We start from the raw sequence: 17,311 nt of genomic DNA on the forward strand, positions 1-17,311 counted from the left end.
CTGACTGACCTTGACTTCAGGCGTGGAGCGAAGGCTCGAGAACTATAGGGCCTCTCTACCGGTGAAAGAGATAGAACATTTAGAAAACGTTGACGTCATTTTCAGTTTATAACCTGTGGAAAAATTTGTATGTGGCAGTACTCTCTTGAATTAAACGCTGTTACCTGACTTTTAAGACCGGGACTCTGTCCATTTCTTATAAAAATATTGGGTCTTACAATCCCTTTAGAATGCATTGACAGAGTAATAATTCTGATTGGGAAATACTACAGAGGAATTTAGAATTCCACTAACACTAGTGATACATTTATTACATCCAATTTTAAATAATTAAAGTGGCTAGAGATTTGAGTCAGTATGTTGGCAGCAGCCACTCAATGTTAGTGATGGCTGTTTAACAGTCTGATGGCCTTGAGATAGAAGCTGTTTTTCAGTCTCTCGGTCCCAGCTTTGATGCACCTGTACTGACCTCGCCTTCTGGATGATAGCGGGGTGAATAGGCAGTGGCTCGGGTGATTGTTGTCCTTGATGATCTTTTTGGCCTTCCTGTGACATCGGGTGGTGTAGATGTCCTGGAGGGCAGATAGTTTTCCCCCGGTGATGCGTTGTGCAGACCTCACTGCCCTCTGGAGAGCCTTATGGTTGTGGGCGGAGCAGTTGCTGTACCAGGCTGTGATACAGCCCAACAGGATGCTCTCGATTGTGCATCTGTAAAGGTTTGTGACTGTCTTCACAACGCCTTCTTCACAACGCTGTCTGTGTGGGTGGACCATTTCAGTTTGTCCGTGATGTGTACACCGAGGAACTTAAAACTTTCCACATTCTACACTACTGTCCCGTCGATGTGGATAGGGGGGTGCTCCCTCTGCTGTTTCCTGAAGTCCACGATCATCTCCTTTGTTTTGTTGACGTTGAGTGTGAGGTTGTTTTCCTGACACCAAAATCCGAAGGCCCTCACCTCCTCCCTGTAGGCCGTCTCGTCGTTGTTGGTTATCAAGCCTACCACTGTAGTGTCGTCTGCAAACTTGATGATTGAGTTGGAGGTGTGCATGGGTGAACAGGGAGTACAGGAGAGGGCTGAGAATGCACTCTTGTGGGGCCCCAGTGTTGAGGATCAGCGGGGTGGAGGTGCTGTTTCCTACCCTCACCACCTGGGGGCATCCTGTCAGAAAGTCCAGGACCCAGTTGCACAGGGTGGGGTTGAGACCCAGGGTCTTGAGCTTAATGATGAGTTTGGAGGGTACTATGGTGTTAAATGCTGAGGTGTAATCAATGAACAGAATTCTTACATAGGTATTCCTCTTGTCCAGATGGGTTAGGGCAGTGTGCAGTGTGATTGCGATTGCGTCGCCTGTGGACCTATTGGGGCGGTAAGCAAATTGGAGTGGGTCTAGGGTATCAGGTAGGGTGGAGGTGATATGATCCTTGACTAGTCTCTCAAAGCACTTCATGATGATGGAAGTGAGTGCTACGGGGCGATAGTCGTTTAGCTCAGTTACCTTAGCTTTCTTGGGAACAGGAACAATGGTGGCCCTCTTGAAGCATGTGGGAACAGCAGACTGGGATAGGGATTGATTGAATATGTCCATAAACACACCAGCCAGCAGTTTTGGAGGGGGACTGTGTTATTGACATATGCATTTAGTCCTGCATGTTATACTAATTCCAAAACAATACATTAATGTACTGTTGTTGTGTTGAATATAAGTTGTAAATATCAGTGCTGTGTTCTATCATACGAAATGAAACACAGTGAAAAGTTACTACATTTTCTTCAGAAAGACAAAAGTCATCTTTGCTCTGACACATCCACAAAGAATGACTCATCTGGGTCAAAGATCATAGTATATGTCAATTATTCAGTCACTTGTTGTCATTGCTTAATATGTTATAATCCTCTTTAGTAAGTGGAGATGGAAGAGTTTTGATTGTCTTTGGAATTTGAAGTTTTGACCCAGATTAGTCATTCTTTGTGGATTTGTCAGAGCACAGATTACTTTTGTCTTTCTGAAGAAAATGTAGTACCTTTTCACTGTCTTTCATTTTGTATGATAGAACACAGCTTGCTTCAGGAATTATTGGACCTTGGACCTTCTCTAAGGTAAAGCCCACACTTGATTTTTATACTTGAGTGCAGTCGAAATACCAGTGATTTACATGTAGTGTGTACAATTTCCCAAATTGATAATTATCTGAAAATGCTATAATACTAAATAATTCAAAAAGCTGTATGTTATATATGCAGGATATTTTATTTGTCAGTCCAAACTTCAAATTCCAAAGACAACAAAAACTCTTTCATCTCCACTTACTAAAGAGGATTATAGCCTATTAAGCAATGACAACTAGTGACCGAATAATTTACATATACTATGATCTTTTGAAGTCACATCAAAAGGAACAATTTGTGTTAATGTCCCCTGCGTCTTTTGAGAGTCAGGAATTACAGTCTGTTTAGTGACAGCAAAGAGGTTATAAATACCTGGCATTACAGTTTCTGGCAATGCATGGATTGGTGGTGGATGTGACACTAAACTATAATTTTCTCATAGGTGCTCCCATTTTAGAAAACAGTCAGACGGTAGTAGTTGTAATGTCTGTGTGATTATTCTCCAAAGCAGTCGTATTAGAGTGCAACGTGAATAAGTTGTCACAATGGAATGCGAAAGTATGTTTTATATGAGTTATCAGAGAGAAAATGACTACATAATACATTTGAAACTATTTTAAACTTGCTGATCTTGATAGATAATACATAATACAGAGACGTGATGAATATCTTTCATTCTTTTCTCTGGTGTTGGTTTTGAAAACTTGGTTAATAGGCCTTTACAGTATACTGCTAACCTTGATAGAAAAGCCTATAACTCTCCATTGTTGTTCTGAAAGCTTCATTATACTTTGTACTGTCAGCCTTGTTGTCTCTTGTAATGCATTTTAAACTCTATAAAAAGTAGCTTTGCTGACCTTGATCGATAATCATGAAAATCTTGCTTGTAAATAATCTTGTCTATGATATACATTTTTAAAACTAGTTAACAGGCCTATGCCTTTACTGTATACTGTTAACCTTGACAGATAAGAAGTATATATCAGCCTACAACTTGTAAAAAAAAAAGGTGCAATTATACTGTGGCCTGGTTAATATTCATTAAATGTAACTTGTAAATACATAAGATTTTGTTTTGATAAAAAAAAGTTAGGCTTATATATAGCGTACACAATAGCTTATAACATACCAGTATTTGTAAACCTTCAAAATAAATGGTGATATTTATGGGCTCCCAAGTGGTGCAGCGGTCTAAGGTACTGCATCCCATTGCTAGAGGTGTCACTACAGACCCTGGTTCGATTCCAGCCTGAAACACAACCAGCTGTGATTGGGTGGTGCACAATAGGGCCCAGTGTTATCTGGGTTAGGGTTTGGCTGGGGTAGGCTGTCATTGTAAGTAAGATTTTTTTCTTAACTGACTTGCCTAATTAAATAAAGGATAAATAACTAATACTACAACAACAAAATGATCAATACAAATGTTCTAAGCTTTGCAATGCTGCGAAAAACAGTTGTACTGCACTAGAGTGCAAAAACAAATCGATATTCCCAGTTCAGTATGTCTTTGCAAGGCAAATATTATTTTGAAAAATAATATTACACGATCACGCTGCCAGCATAAGATCCAGCTGCTAGGAGAAAACTAATAGAATAGGACGCTATTCTGTAACCTATTAGCTAGTCCATTAGAGGGGTGAACGAAAATGTCATTAACATATTTATCTTCGTGAGATATAAAAAAATAAATTGAAGTAATAACTGAAATATAGAAATAATACCAACATGTCAATACATTGTATCATTGTTTAGTGGGGTGCAATTAAGACATATGAAAACAAAACAATATGTTCAAACCCTTTCTAGTAGTGGAATAATCCAAACTCAACCCCAGGGGATTGGAAAATACAATGCCCCGGAAAGGAACCAAACAGCGCTGGAAACGTCTGTATCAACCCCTTACAATGGTTCCGAACCACACTTATGAAATATTTTCGAGTTATGGAGAGTGAAATAAAAAGTTGCACTTGGATAACTTTGAAATGGTGGGTATTTTCTCAAAATTGAACTCGTCCAAGTTCAGATTTCAAGCGCATGCGCTCTGTGAGTGTACACACACAAAAACTGACTAGGAAACATTCACTAGCTGAGTAGCTACACACATTTCACTGCATTTGTTTCTAGCAACAACACAATGGCAACAAGATATGACAGGGCGATCACTGTGTTTTCTCCTGACGGTCACCTTTTTCAGGTGGAATATGCGCAAGAGGCTGTGAAGAAAGGCTCCACCGCTGTAAGTTTATGAAGCTGATAAGCAGCTGTTAGTTATGTCATTTAGCTAACTAGATCACTTTTAGGGACTTGGATGAAGGAGAAAATTGATGGTTTCCACTTGTAACCACAGCCACAAAGTCAAAATTGGCTATATTACATAAAAACATAAAAACAAAAGTAGTTTTTAACCATCATTTAAGTTTAGCAGTGTGGGTGAGGTTAGTTAGGTTTCAAATCAGATTTTAACCAGGGGTGGGCAAACTTTGCTCGAGGGCCACATCGGGACATTGATATTCAAAAGGAGGGCCAGTAATATCTAACAATCCGTGGCGATTTTAGCATGGAAATCATTGTGGGGCCCAAAAAGGAAGGGGATGCATGCCAGCAAAGCCACTACACAACACTAAACAATACATTAATTGCACTTTAACGGTGACAAACGGTGCCCACAAACTGTTAAGGCCCACATAAAGCTGTCCCAACAGCAGTCCCAACACCTTACCACTACTACACCTGGCTATCAGCAGAGGCTTATCTGGCAGTGGAACAGTTCATTCAGCCTCATTTACTGCCTTTAAAAAATCATAACTGATATGGCTGACTTTCTTAAACAAATGTGCTTTCTAATGTAAATTGAGATGTACAAACTATGGCATAAGGGGACAACAAAAGGATAAGAGGTCATTTGAATTGAGACATTAATGAGCGAGCTAGGATGGAGGTAGTCTAACTATTTGTTTAGCACTTTTGAAATGTACAGCAACAGAATTCAGAACATGGGCTGTTCTTAAGTGTTCTCCCTGTACACCAAGTCAGCGTAGGATAAATAAAGGGGGCTTGTAAATTAGGGATGCACGATATATCGGTATCGGACGATATTAGCTAAAAATGGCGACATCGGCCGATGTCTAGTTTAATGCTGATGTGCAAAACTGATGCCAAAGCTGACGTGCATACCTATATAACGTAGGTACATGATGCAATGATGCCACGTAAAATGTAGTGTGAGACTTGCAACACAGCATTCCTAGTCTACAATGTCTGCTGTGTGAATCGAGCAGTCAACAAGTCGAGCAGTCATTTGTAAGAGGAAGAACAATTCAGCAAGACAACTCAAAGGCGAAATCCATTAACGCCAAGATAATGGAATTCATTGCCCTTGACAATCAACCGTTCTCTGTCGTGGGTGATGTTGGCTTTCACCGAATGGTTGTGTACCGGTACACACTAAGTATGCACTATTTCTCAGATGTTGCCCTACCGGAGTTACACATTAATAGCGTCACTGCTATTAGCTTCATGACGGACATTTGGACTAGCAATATCAGCCCCATGAGCATGCTGAGTCTGACAACACAGTTGGTCGTCAAGGATTTCGTACTGAGGAAAGTCGTCTTGCATGCTCATGAATGTGGCTGTCATACCGCTGCTTCCATTTCAATGGCATTTGAGCACATGTTTGAAACTTGGAAACATGAACATGCTAGCTCTATTCGAACAACTGACTCAAGAAATAAGCTCATCAACTGCGCCGGCAGCAGATGTGATACCCTCTGTCATGGCATTGAAACGCCTGCTCAACAAAACTGCCCGACACAGGCTGTGAATAAGCGATTCTGTGGCATTCTCTCTTTACTGTGTCGCCACCATGCTCAATGCTATGTACAAGGACCACTACTTCAATGCAGACAAGAAACAGGGTTTACTTGAAATGTTACATAAGATGGAAATGAACACAGTGACCACACCGAAGAAGAGGCCACGGACAGACAGAGCTGAAAGATCACTGCTTGACATGTATGATGAAATCTAATTTTGTTAGCCACATGCAACACCTTACAGTGAAATGTTTACTTACGAGCCCCTAACCAACAATGCAGTTAAAAAATATAAAATATAAGAAATAAAGGTAACAAGTAATTTTAAAGAGCAGCAGTAAAATAACAATAGAGAGAATATATACAGGGGGTCAACAGGGAGTCAATGTGCGAGGGCACCGATTAGTTGAGGTAGTCTGTACATGTTGGTAAAGTTGATTAAGCTGAGTATGCATAGATAAGAGCGTAGCAGCAGTGTAAAAGAGGGGAGGGGTGGCAATGCAAATAGTCAGGGTAGCCATTTTGATTAGACGTTCAGGAGTCTTATGGCTTGGGGGTAGAAGCTGTTCAGAAGCGACTTGGCACAGCGTGATAGCAGAGAGAACAGTCTATGACTAGGGTGGCTGGAGTCTGACAATTTTTAGGGCCTTCCTCTGACACCGCCTTGTATAGAGGTCATGGATGGCAGGAAGCGTGACCCCAGTGATGTACTGGGCCGTACGCACTACCCTCTAGTGCCTTTTAGTTGGAGGCCGAGCAGTGGCCATACCAGGCAGTGATGCAACCAGTCAGGATGCTCTCGATGGTGCAGCTGTAAAACCTTTTTGATGTTCTGCAGACCCATGCCAAATCTTTTAAGTCTCCTGAAGGGGAATAGGTTTTGCCATGCCCTTTTCATGGCTGTCTTGTTGTGCTTGGACCATGTTAGTTTGTTGGTGATGTGGACACCAAGGAACTTGAAGCTCTCAACCTGCTATACTACAGCCCCGTCGATGAGAATGGGGGTGTGCTCAGTTCTCTTTTTTGTTGTTGTCCATAATCATCTCCTTTGTCTTGAACATGATGAGGGAGAGGTTGTTGTCCTGGCACCACACAGCCAGGTCTCTGACCTCCTCCCTATAGACTGTCATCATTGTTGGTGATCAGGCCCATCACTGTTGTGTCATCGGCAAACTCAATGATGGTGTTTGAGTCTTCCCTGGTTGTGCAGTCATGAGTGAACAGGGAGTACACGGGGACTGAGCACACACCCCTGAGGGGTCCCTGTGTTGGGGATCAGCGCTGCAGATGTGTTGTTACTTACCCTAACCACCTGGGGGAGGCCCGTCAGGAAGTCCAGGATCCAGTTGCGGAGGTAGGTGTTTAGTCCCAGGTTCCTTAGCTTATTGATGAGCTTTGATGGCACTATGGTGTTGACCGCTGAGCTGTAGTCAATGAATAGCATTCTCACATAAGTGTTCCTTTTATCCAGGTGGGAAAGAGCAGTGTGGAGTGCAATAGAGATGGCATCATCTGTGGATCTGTTAGGGTGGTATGAAAATTGGAGTGGTTCTTTGGTTTCTGGGATAATGGTGTTGATGTAAGCCATGACCAGCCTTTCAAAGCTCTTCATGGCTACGGATGTGAGTGATACTGGTCTGTAGTCATTTAGGCAGGTTACCTTCGCTTTCTTGGGCACAGGAACTATGGTGGTCTGCTTCAAACATGTTGGTATTAGACTCGGACAGGGAGAGGCTGAAATTGTCAGTGAAGACACTTGCCAGTTGGTCAGCGCATGCTCACAGTACACGTCCTGGTAATCCGTCTGGCCCTGCAGCCTTGTGAATGTTGACATGTTTAACTTCTTGGTGACGGGGCAGTATTTTCACGTCCTGATGAAATGCATGCCCAAATTCAACTGCCTGCTACTCATCCCCAGAAGATGAGATATGCATATTATTAGTAGATTTGGATAGAAAACACTCTGAAGTTTGTAAAACTGTTTGAATCATGTCTGAGTGTAACAGAACTTATTTAGCGGGTGACCCCGAGGACAAACCATTCAGATTTCATTTTTAGGTCACTCTCTTTTCAATGGGGTTTCATTGGGAATCCAGATTTCTAAGGGGCCTTTCTTGCAGTTCCTATTGCTTCCATTATATGTCAACTCTTTAGAAATTGGTTGAGGTTATTCCTTTGTGTAATGAAGTACGCCCATCTTGAACGAGGGTCACTTAAAGTGTACTGTTAGATAGAGGCCGCGTGACCAGAAAGCTAGCTACAGTTTTTTTTCTTCCTGTATTGAACACCGTCTTCAATTTTATTGATTATTTACGTAAAAAAATACCTAAAGTTGTATTACAAAAGTATGTTTTGGCAAAGTTTTTACAGGTAACTTTTGAGATATTTTGTAGTCACGTTGCGCAAGTTGGAAACAGTGTTTTTCTGGATCAAACGCGCCAAATAAATGGACATTTTGGATATATCGACGGAATTAATCGAACAAAAGGACCATTTGTGATGTTTATGGGACATATTGGAGTGCCAACAAAAGAAGCTCGTCAAAGGTAAGGCATGAATTATATTTTTATTTCTGCGTTTTGTCGCGCCTGCAGGATTGAAATATGGTTTCTCTCTTTGTTTTCGGAGGTGCTATCCTCAGATAATAGCATTGTTTGCTTTCGCTGAAAAGCCTTTTTGAAATCTGACATGTTGGCTGGATTCACAACAAGTGTAGCTTTAACTTGCTATCTTGCATGTGATTTAATGAAAGTTTGATTTTTATAGTATTTTATTTGAATTTGGCGCTCTGCATTTCCCCTGGCTTTTGATCACATATCCCAGAGAGGTTAAAGGCATCAGCCGGTGTAGTACAACTCGATCTTAGTCCTGTATTGATGTTTTGCCTGTTTGCTGATTTTGGGGATTTTGGGGTTCAACATTTTGGTTCCAACTGCCATGTCTTTGTGAAACGCAGAGTAGGTGATCTCTGCATGTGTGGTTCCCACGGTGAAGCATGGAGGAGGTGGTGTGATGGTGTGGGGATGCTTTGCTGGTGACACTGTCTGTGATTTTTATTTAGAATTCAAGGCACACTTAACCAGCATGGCTACCACAGCATTCTACAGCTATATGCCATCCCATCTGGTTTGAGCTTAGTGGGACTATCATTTGGTTTTCAATAGGACAATGATCCAACACACCTCCAGATGTGTAAGGGCTATTTGGCTAAGGAGAGCGATGTAGTGCTACATCAGATGACCTGGCCTCCACAATCATCTGACCTTAACCCAATTGAGATGGTTTTGGAGGAGTTGGACCGCAGAGTGAAGGAAAAGCAGCCAATGAGTGCTCAGCTTATCAGTCCCCCGGGGTGAAATGAGCACTGCATACACTAGATGTGTGGTGCTCAAAATACTTCCTATTCCAATTCACTCTCTTCAACCGGAGAAACCGTGCCCACTTCAAAGCTTGCGTCTCGTTTTTTGGCAACAAATTAGTCGTTATCTCTTACCTGTGGGTTTTACTGCACTGGCTACAAATGATGGAAATCAACTACACCGCTCACTTGACTACCACTACCAAATGCATAGGAGAACAGGCCCTGCAGTTTTTCACAGGAATTCGTTTTTCTTCATGGATGTACATAGTAGCTCACCAGCACCAACACTTGGTTTGGAATTAAATTACATGCTAGCATGGCTAGTAGCTAACGTTAGCCAGCTGGAACTAGTATCGGGTCTCCAGATGATGTTGAGAAATAGTGCATTGTGGGTAGTTATCTGGAAATAAGTTAATAAATATGTAAAAACGCTAAAACCACTGTTTGTAGTTATAGCTGGTGAGATCGTGACTACAACTAAGTCTTTGACACACTGTTACTTTGAGTAAAAACTCATGCTTCCTACCCTTAAAGAAGAGATGGTCAAAATGGGTGGGGTTTATGACTCTGGCTGTGTTAACTAGTGACTTCCCAAATGTATAGCTAGCTTACTCAGTTAACTAGCTAGTAGTTGCTAGTAAATTATCATGTTCTATTATTTAATGCTGTTATCTGGAATATTTGTACTTGCATAATTTGTGTGATTACTAAGCTAGCAAGTTAACTGTTACTTAGCTAGTTAGAGTTGCTAACTCACAGCGCATGTGCTGTTTGTTTAAATAGCTAGCTGACTGTTTCATTTCCCCATTCATTCCTCTAACATTAGGTGGGCATCAGGGGCACAGACATTGTTGTCCTTGGCGTTGAGAAGAAGTCAGTGGCCAAGCTGCAGGAGGAAAGAACAGTCCGCAAAATATGCACCCTAGACGACCATGTCTGCATGGCATTTGCAGGTACCTATAAACTTCATTAATATGCTTGAAATTTAAACCTGCTGGAAGCTTTGGTCTTATTTAACCAGCTGTCTGTCAGGCCTGACAGCAGATGCCCGCATCGTGATCAACAGAGCTCGTGTGGAGTGCCAGAGTCACCGGCTCACTGTGGAGGACCCAGTGACCGTGGAGTACATCACACGACACATCGCCACCCTGAAACAGGTAGGACAGCCTACATCGCCATACTTAAACAGCCCCTAACGGCTTGGCATAGAGTACCACAGAATGAGTCATATTACACACATCTAGAGGTCAAACAAGGAAATGGTTCCAATCGCTTTTTCACCATAAAACGTTCGCCATAGAGAATTTTAGGAACACTTTAAATTAGGGCTGTGTTTCATGTAGGCTTATCCTGGCGTAACATTTTGATAACCATGTAAGTGTATTTACGACAGTGAATTTTAGCCATATATTCGCCTGTTTTTACCCCCCCTGGGATTATTACCAATTAGGCAGGTAGCCTAGTGGTTAGAGCGTTGGACCAGTAACCGAAAGGTTGTAAGATCGAATCCCCGAGCTGACTATGTAAAAATCTGTCGTTCTGCCTCTTAACTGACTTGCCTAGTTAAATAGAGGTAAAATAAAACATGTAGTAATATCTAAATTGGCTACGTTTCTTTAGATGGACAATTCTGTCAACTGTCTTGTGCAAGTTTTAAATTGACACAACCTTTTTAGCAAAGGTGTCATCTAGTGATGATGTACATGAGCTTGCAGCGATTTGTAGTCTTACATGAGTTCTACTTTGATGCTAAAAAGCATTTTCAAATCTGAGAGTAAATAGAGCTGAATATCTTTAAGTCACCTTTTAATATCTTTAAGTCACCATGTCTGAGCAAGATTTACATGGTTATCAAAACTCAAGGTGTTTCTAAAATTCTCTGGGGAAGCATTTATGGTGGACAAACGATTGGAACCGTTTCCCTTTTTACTGCTAGGTTTTATGGGTATTATAACACCTCCACTATTGCCATCCATGAGACACAGACATCACTCAACAATTGGACAGACTTCACTTAAACAGGAAGTCACAGCCCTCCGTAAGTCTTTCTCTCAAGATAGCACCTCCCCAACCCAAAGAAAGCCATGTATGTGTGACAGGAAACAGTAGCTTGTGTGGGACTTGTATTTTGATTTGGCGAAGCAAGGAGGAAGTGAAAAATACCTTTTGTGGATATTTTTTCCAATTACTAACATCATAAAAACAATTGTGACATGACTTTAGATTTTCGGTGATGAGTTAATACGAAACAATCCTATCTAAGAGTGAGTTCATATGATGCTTGACTGAATGTTCTTTTGAAGGTCAGTTTTGTGTTCATAACCGGTTTTTGATATTTTAATTCTCTAGCGCTACACTCAGAGCAATGGACGCAGACCGTTTGGCATCTCTGCCTTGATCGTGGGTTTTGACTGTGATGGGACCCCCAGGCTCTATCAGACTGACCCCTCTGGAACTTACCACGCATGGAAGGTCAGCCAATCCACAAAGATTCCTTACCTTTCTCCACAGCCAAATATGTTAAACTTTCTTCACAGCTATAGTGTGTATAACTAGTGTGCCTGAAGTGTATCATTGCAAAAATGTGATAATTTCGTATCCTAAATGTTCAGGTCTGTTTTTTAAATCCACATTAGTAGGAGAAAATATTTTCCTGTTGATGTGTATTTCCTGTTTAAAAATGCTGAGCTACGGATTTGTTTCCTATGCCTTTGTTCAGGCAAATGCGATTGGCCGTAGTGCTAAAACGGTAAGGGAGTTCCTGGAGAAGAACTACACGGATGAAGCCATCGCCACTGACAATGAGTCGATAAAGCTGGCCATCAAAGCCTTGCTTGAGGTGAGGTCAAATGCTCTCTTTTATAGTGGTAAATACCAAACTGACCCCTAACCCCTACTTCTTAGGCACTTCTTGATCTGAGGCAATTGAATTGGTCTATTCACTATGGCAAAAATGCCACCTAGCCAATTAGAGGGCAAGATAGAGCTATACAATTAGCATATAATTTATACCTACAAAAATTCTGGATATTACAAACATTTAGGGGAAAGGGGACAATTTGCAATTCAGCCTAGGTTTGCACCTGATCCATCATGCATATTTTTATGCATACACCTTTGAACTATGTCTACAGGTGGTTCAGTCTGGTGGGAAGAACATTGAACTTGCTGTAATTAGAAGAAACCAGCCACTGAAGGTAAGGGTCTTGGTCTCATGTCCTAGTATTTACTGCTTTGCAAATATATTCGTCTATGGGCTAATTGCTGTATTTTTTTTTACTCCATGTAGTTATTGGAGTCCAAAGAAATTGAGACTCTGGTGACTGAGATAGAGAAAGAGAAGGAAGATGAGGCAGAGAAGAAAAAACAGAAGAAGTCTACTTGAAGTCATAATAAAACTCTGGCTTTCATTTAGCACTTGCTTAAAGGCAGCATATTTGGTCTGCTAACATCAAAATGTGTTTACAAGCCCAAAAACAGCTTTCATGTCACACGCTAAGGGCAGAATCTCAAGTTAGGATTCAGACCTACAATGAGGTCTCCCCTCTGCCCACTTAAGGTATGCTGTTGAACTTCTTTGAAGTGAATGTTATTGGTTCAAAATGCTTAATAAAGTCAACTTGTTCATGTACCATCTCTGTTTTTATTCACAAGATGCCCTATCACTTTCTGACTTCTATTGCATGATGGTGTCAGCGTTATTTTCTTTAGATTCATTTTTGTTTTTGTGAGATGCTGGTGCTAAAATAATCATTTTCTGCAGGCAGAAACCGAGCACCTTATCACAGAAAAAAATATAACTAATATATATATCACAAACATACAAGTTTGGGGTCACTTAAATATGCTTGCTTTTGAAAGAAAAGCAATTTTTTTTGTCCCATTTTTAAAAAGAACATCATTGATCTGAAATACAGTGTAGACATTGTAAATTACTATTGTAGCTGGAAACGGCAGATTAAAAATGTAAAAAACATGTATTTTTATATGGAATATCTACATAGGTGTACAGAGACCCATTATCAGCAACCATCACTCCTGTGTTCCAATGGTACATTGTGTTAGCTAATCCAAGTTTATCATTTTAGAAGGCTAATTGATCATTAGAAAACCATTTTTAAATGATGTTATAGAAGCAATAAAACAGGCCTTTAGACTAGTTGAGGATCTGGAGCATCAGCATTTGTGGGTTCTCTTACAGGCTCAAAATGGCCAGAAACCAAGAACTTCTGAAACTCGTCAGTCTATTTTTGTTCTGATAAATGAAGGCTATTCCATGCAAGAAATTGCCAAGAAACTGAAGATCTCGTACAACGCTGTGGACTACTCCCTTCACAGAACAGTGCAAAAAGGCTCTAACCAGAATAGAAAGAGTTGGAGGCCCCGGTGCACAACTGAGCTAGAGGACAAGTACATTAGTGTCTAGTTTGAGAAAGACGCCTCAAGTCCTCAACTTCCAGCTTCATTAAATAGTACCCGCAAAACACCAGTCTCAACGTCAACAGTGAAGCGGCGACTCTGGAATGCTGGATTTCTAGGCAGAGTTTTAATTTAGGATTGGAGATGCTTAATATGAGTCTGGAAGAATAGTTTACAGTCTAGCCAGACACCTAGGTATTTGTAGTTGTCCACATATTCTAAGTCAGAACTGCCCAGAGTAGTGATGCAGTAGTGATACAGTTACATAACATTTTTGCATTGGACCAAGCAACGGTACTTTTGGTGGACCAAGATATGCCTCTTCCTTCCCTTTTATTTCACCCTAAATTTGCTGATCAAGAAACCGCTGCTCTGAATTTTTAAAGACACAATTATGGCCGGTGGTGTGGTAGGCCTGCTTAATGGAATTCTGGCCTCAGACCCCAGTGTTAAACTTCACTGACTTCAATCTGGAACCCTTTGAAAAGTGCTGCCGAGTTCTGCTGAAAAGCCCCGGGGTTCCTTGTGACTCTCACCAAAGACGTTATGGTGAATGGTAAAGTCCTTCATTTAGTCCCCCAGCCAGGATTTTCTGAGTGGGTGCCTTGACTGCTCTGGTAAGAGTAACCACAATTTGTCTGCAAATTGTCTTGTTTGTGGGGGTTATAAATGGATGGGAATTAAGTTAATTTCAGGAGTATCCTCTTATAGCAATAATATATATGTATAGGGTTTAAATGTCACATTTATCAAACTCATTTCTTAAACATTCATTTTGTATTTCAATGAGTTGTATGTTGAAGCTCTGTCAGAAGCTCTTGTAAAATGATTATGCTGACGGAGACACAAGTCGACCAAACGTATAACAAAATATTTAAAAAAATGTAATGCTTGTGGTAGTGATTTTAAAGTGAAGCCAAATTATATGGGAGCATCAAAATAAGCTACTAATTTAACTTTCTCCAAATTCACTCAGGTTAATCTTCTTAGACAGAGGTTATCTGCACTGAACAAAAATATAAACCCAACATACACTTAGGTTGGAGTCATTTAAACTCGTTTTTCAACCACTCCACAAATGTCTGGTTAACAAACTAGTTTTGACAAGTCTGTTACGACATCTACTTTGTGCATGTGTAACGGATGTGAAACGGCTAGCTTAGTTAGCGGTGCGCGCTAAATAGCGTTTGTATCGGTGACGTCACTTGCTCTGAGACCTTGAAGTAGTAGTTCCCCTTGCTCTGCAAGGGCCGTGGCTTTTGTGGAGCGATGGGTAACGATGCTTCGTGGGTGACTGTTGTTGATGTGTGTAGAGGGTCCCTGGTTCGCGCGAGGGTAGGATCTAAAGTTATACATATACATGACACAAGTAATTTTTCCAACAATTGTTTACAGACAGATTGTTTCACTTATAATTCACTGTATCACAAATCCAGTGGGTCAGAAGTTTACATAAACTAAGTTGACTGTGCCTTTAAACAGCTTGGAAAATTCCATAAATTGATGTCATGGCTTTAGAAGCTTCTGATAGGCTAATTGACATAATTTGAGTCAATTGGAGATGTACCTGTGGATGTATTTCAAGTCCTACCTTCAAATTAAGTGCCTCTTTGCTTGACATCATGGGAAAATCAAAAGAAATCAGCCAAGACCTCAGAAAAAAGAATGTAGACCTCCACAAGTCTGATTCATCCTTGGGAGCAATTTCCAAACGCCTGATGGTACCACGTTCATCTGTACAAACAATAGTACACAAGTGTAAACACCATGGGACCATGCAGCCGTCATACCGCTCAGGAAGGATAAGCGTTCTGTCTCCTAGAGATGAACATACTTTGGTATGAAAAGTGCAAATCAATCCCAGAACAACAGCGAAGGACCCTGTGAAGATGCTGGAGGAGACAGTATCTATATCCACAGTAAAACAAGTCCTATATCGACATAACCTGAAAGTCTGCTCAGCAAGGATGAAGCCACTGCTCCAAAACCGCCATAAAAAAGCCAGACTACGGTTTGCAACTGCACGTTGGGACAAAGATCGTACTTTTTGGAGAAATGTCCTCTGGTCTGATGAATCAAAAATATAACTGTTTGACCATAATGACCATTGTTATGTTTGGAGGAAAAATGGGGATGCTTGCAAGCTGAAGAACACCATCACAACCGTGAAGCACAGGGGTGGCAACATCATGTTGTGGGGGTGCTTTCCTGCAGGAGGGACTTTTGCACTTCACAAAATAGATGGCATCATGAGGCAGGAAAATTATGTGGATATATTGAAGCAACATCTCAAGACATCAGTCAGGAAGTTAAAGCTTGGTCGTAAATGGGTCTTTCAAATGGACAATGAGCCCAAGCATACTTCCAAAGTTGTGGCAAAATGGCTTAAGGACAACAAAGTCAAGGTATTGGAGTGGCCATCACAAAGCCCTGACCACAATCGTATAGAACATTTCTGGGCAGAACTGAAAAAGCATTTGCGAGGAAGGAGGCCTACAAATCTGACTCAGTCACACCAGCTCTGTCAGGAGGAATGGGCCAAAATTCACCCAACTTATTGTGGGAAGCTTGTGGAAGGCTACCCGAAACGTTTGACCGAAGTTAAACAATTTAAAGGTAATGCTACCAAATACTAATTGAGTGTATGTAAACGCCTGACCCACTAGGAATGTGGTAAAAGAAATAAAAGCTGAAATAAATCATTTTCTCTACTATTACATTTCTGACATTTTACATTCTTAAAATAAAGTGGTGATCCTAACTGACCTAAAACAGGGAATATTTAATTGGATTAAATGTCAGAAATTGTGAGAAACTGATTTCAAATGTGTTTTGCTAAGGTGTATGTAAACTTCTGACTTCAACTGTACACCAATATGTTACTGAGTTACAGATCATTTAAGGAAATCAGTCAATTGAAATACATACATTAGGCCCTAATGCGTCATCTATGGATTTCACATAACTGGGAATACAGATATGTATCTGTTGGTAACAAAAGAAAAAATAGGTAGGGGCGTGGATCATAAAACCAGTCAGTATCTGGTGTGACCACAATTAGCCTCATGCAGTGTGACATCTCCTTCCCATAGCTGTTGACTGTGACCTGTGGAATGTTGTCCCACTCCTCTTTAATGGCTTTGTGAAGTTGCTGGATATTGGTGGGAACTTGAACACGCTGTCAAACTCATCGATACAGAGCATCCCAAACTTGCTCAATAGGTGACATGTTTGGTGAGTATGCAGGCCATGAAATAACTGGGAAATGTTTCAGTTTCCAGGAATTATGTACAGATCCTTGCGACATGGGGATGTGCATTATCACACTGAAACATGAGGTAATGGCGGTGGATGAATGTAACGACAGGATCTCGTCAAGGTATCTCTGTGCATTCAAATTGCCATCGATAAAATGCAATTGTGTTCATTGTCTGTAGCTTTTGCTTGCCCTTAACCCCACCACCACCATGGGACACTGTTGAAAACATTGACATCAGCAAACTGGTTGCCCACATAACGCCATACACACTGTTTGCCATGTGCCCCGTTACAATTGAAACCGGGATTCATCTGTAAAGAGCACACTTCTCCAGCGTGCCAGTGGAC

At 41.1% G+C, this 17,311-nt stretch overlaps 1 protein-coding gene across 2 annotated transcripts; it reads left to right on the forward strand.

Annotated features, from left to right (window-relative positions):
- The first annotated feature begins 3,978 nt into the window (after positions 1-3,978).
- On the forward strand, positions 3,979-12,917 carry LOC109875209 (proteasome subunit alpha type-7-like). 2 transcript variants are annotated; one of them, XM_031810692.1, is made up of 7 exons: positions 3,979-4,095; positions 10,113-10,239; positions 10,319-10,443; positions 11,636-11,758; positions 12,006-12,125; positions 12,421-12,483; positions 12,576-12,917. In XM_031810692.1, exons 1-7 carry the CDS (start codon positions 4,093-4,095, stop codon positions 12,669-12,671), a joined length of 657 nt encoding a protein of 218 aa, XP_031666552.1. In that variant the 5' UTR covers positions 3,979-4,092; the 3' UTR covers positions 12,672-12,917. The 2 variants fall into 2 exon arrangements, with proteins under 2 accessions (XP_031666552.1, XP_020323044.1); XM_020467455.2 differs by lacking the exon at positions 3,979-4,095 and adding an exon at positions 4,146-4,346.
- The last annotated feature ends 4,394 nt before the right edge of the window (positions 12,918-17,311 follow it).

The sequence above is a fragment of the Oncorhynchus kisutch genome, linkage group LG30 (genome assembly GCF_002021735.2).
Source record: "Oncorhynchus kisutch isolate 150728-3 linkage group LG30, Okis_V2, whole genome shotgun sequence".
In the NCBI taxonomy this organism is placed as follows: Eukaryota; Metazoa; Chordata; class Actinopteri; order Salmoniformes; family Salmonidae; genus Oncorhynchus; species Oncorhynchus kisutch.

Coding starts and splice junctions, on each gene's coding strand:
- LOC109875209 (XM_020467455.2), top strand. CDS start 4,245: ATGGCAACAAGATATGACAGGGCGATCACTGTGTTTTCTCCTGACGGT. Junction 4,347..10,112: donor TGAAGAAAGGCTCCACCGCT/GTAAGTTTATGA, acceptor CTCTAACATTAG/GTGGGCATCAGGGGCACAGA. Junction 10,444..11,635: donor ACATCGCCACCCTGAAACAG/GTAGGACAGCCT, acceptor TTAATTCTCTAG/CGCTACACTCAGAGCAATGG.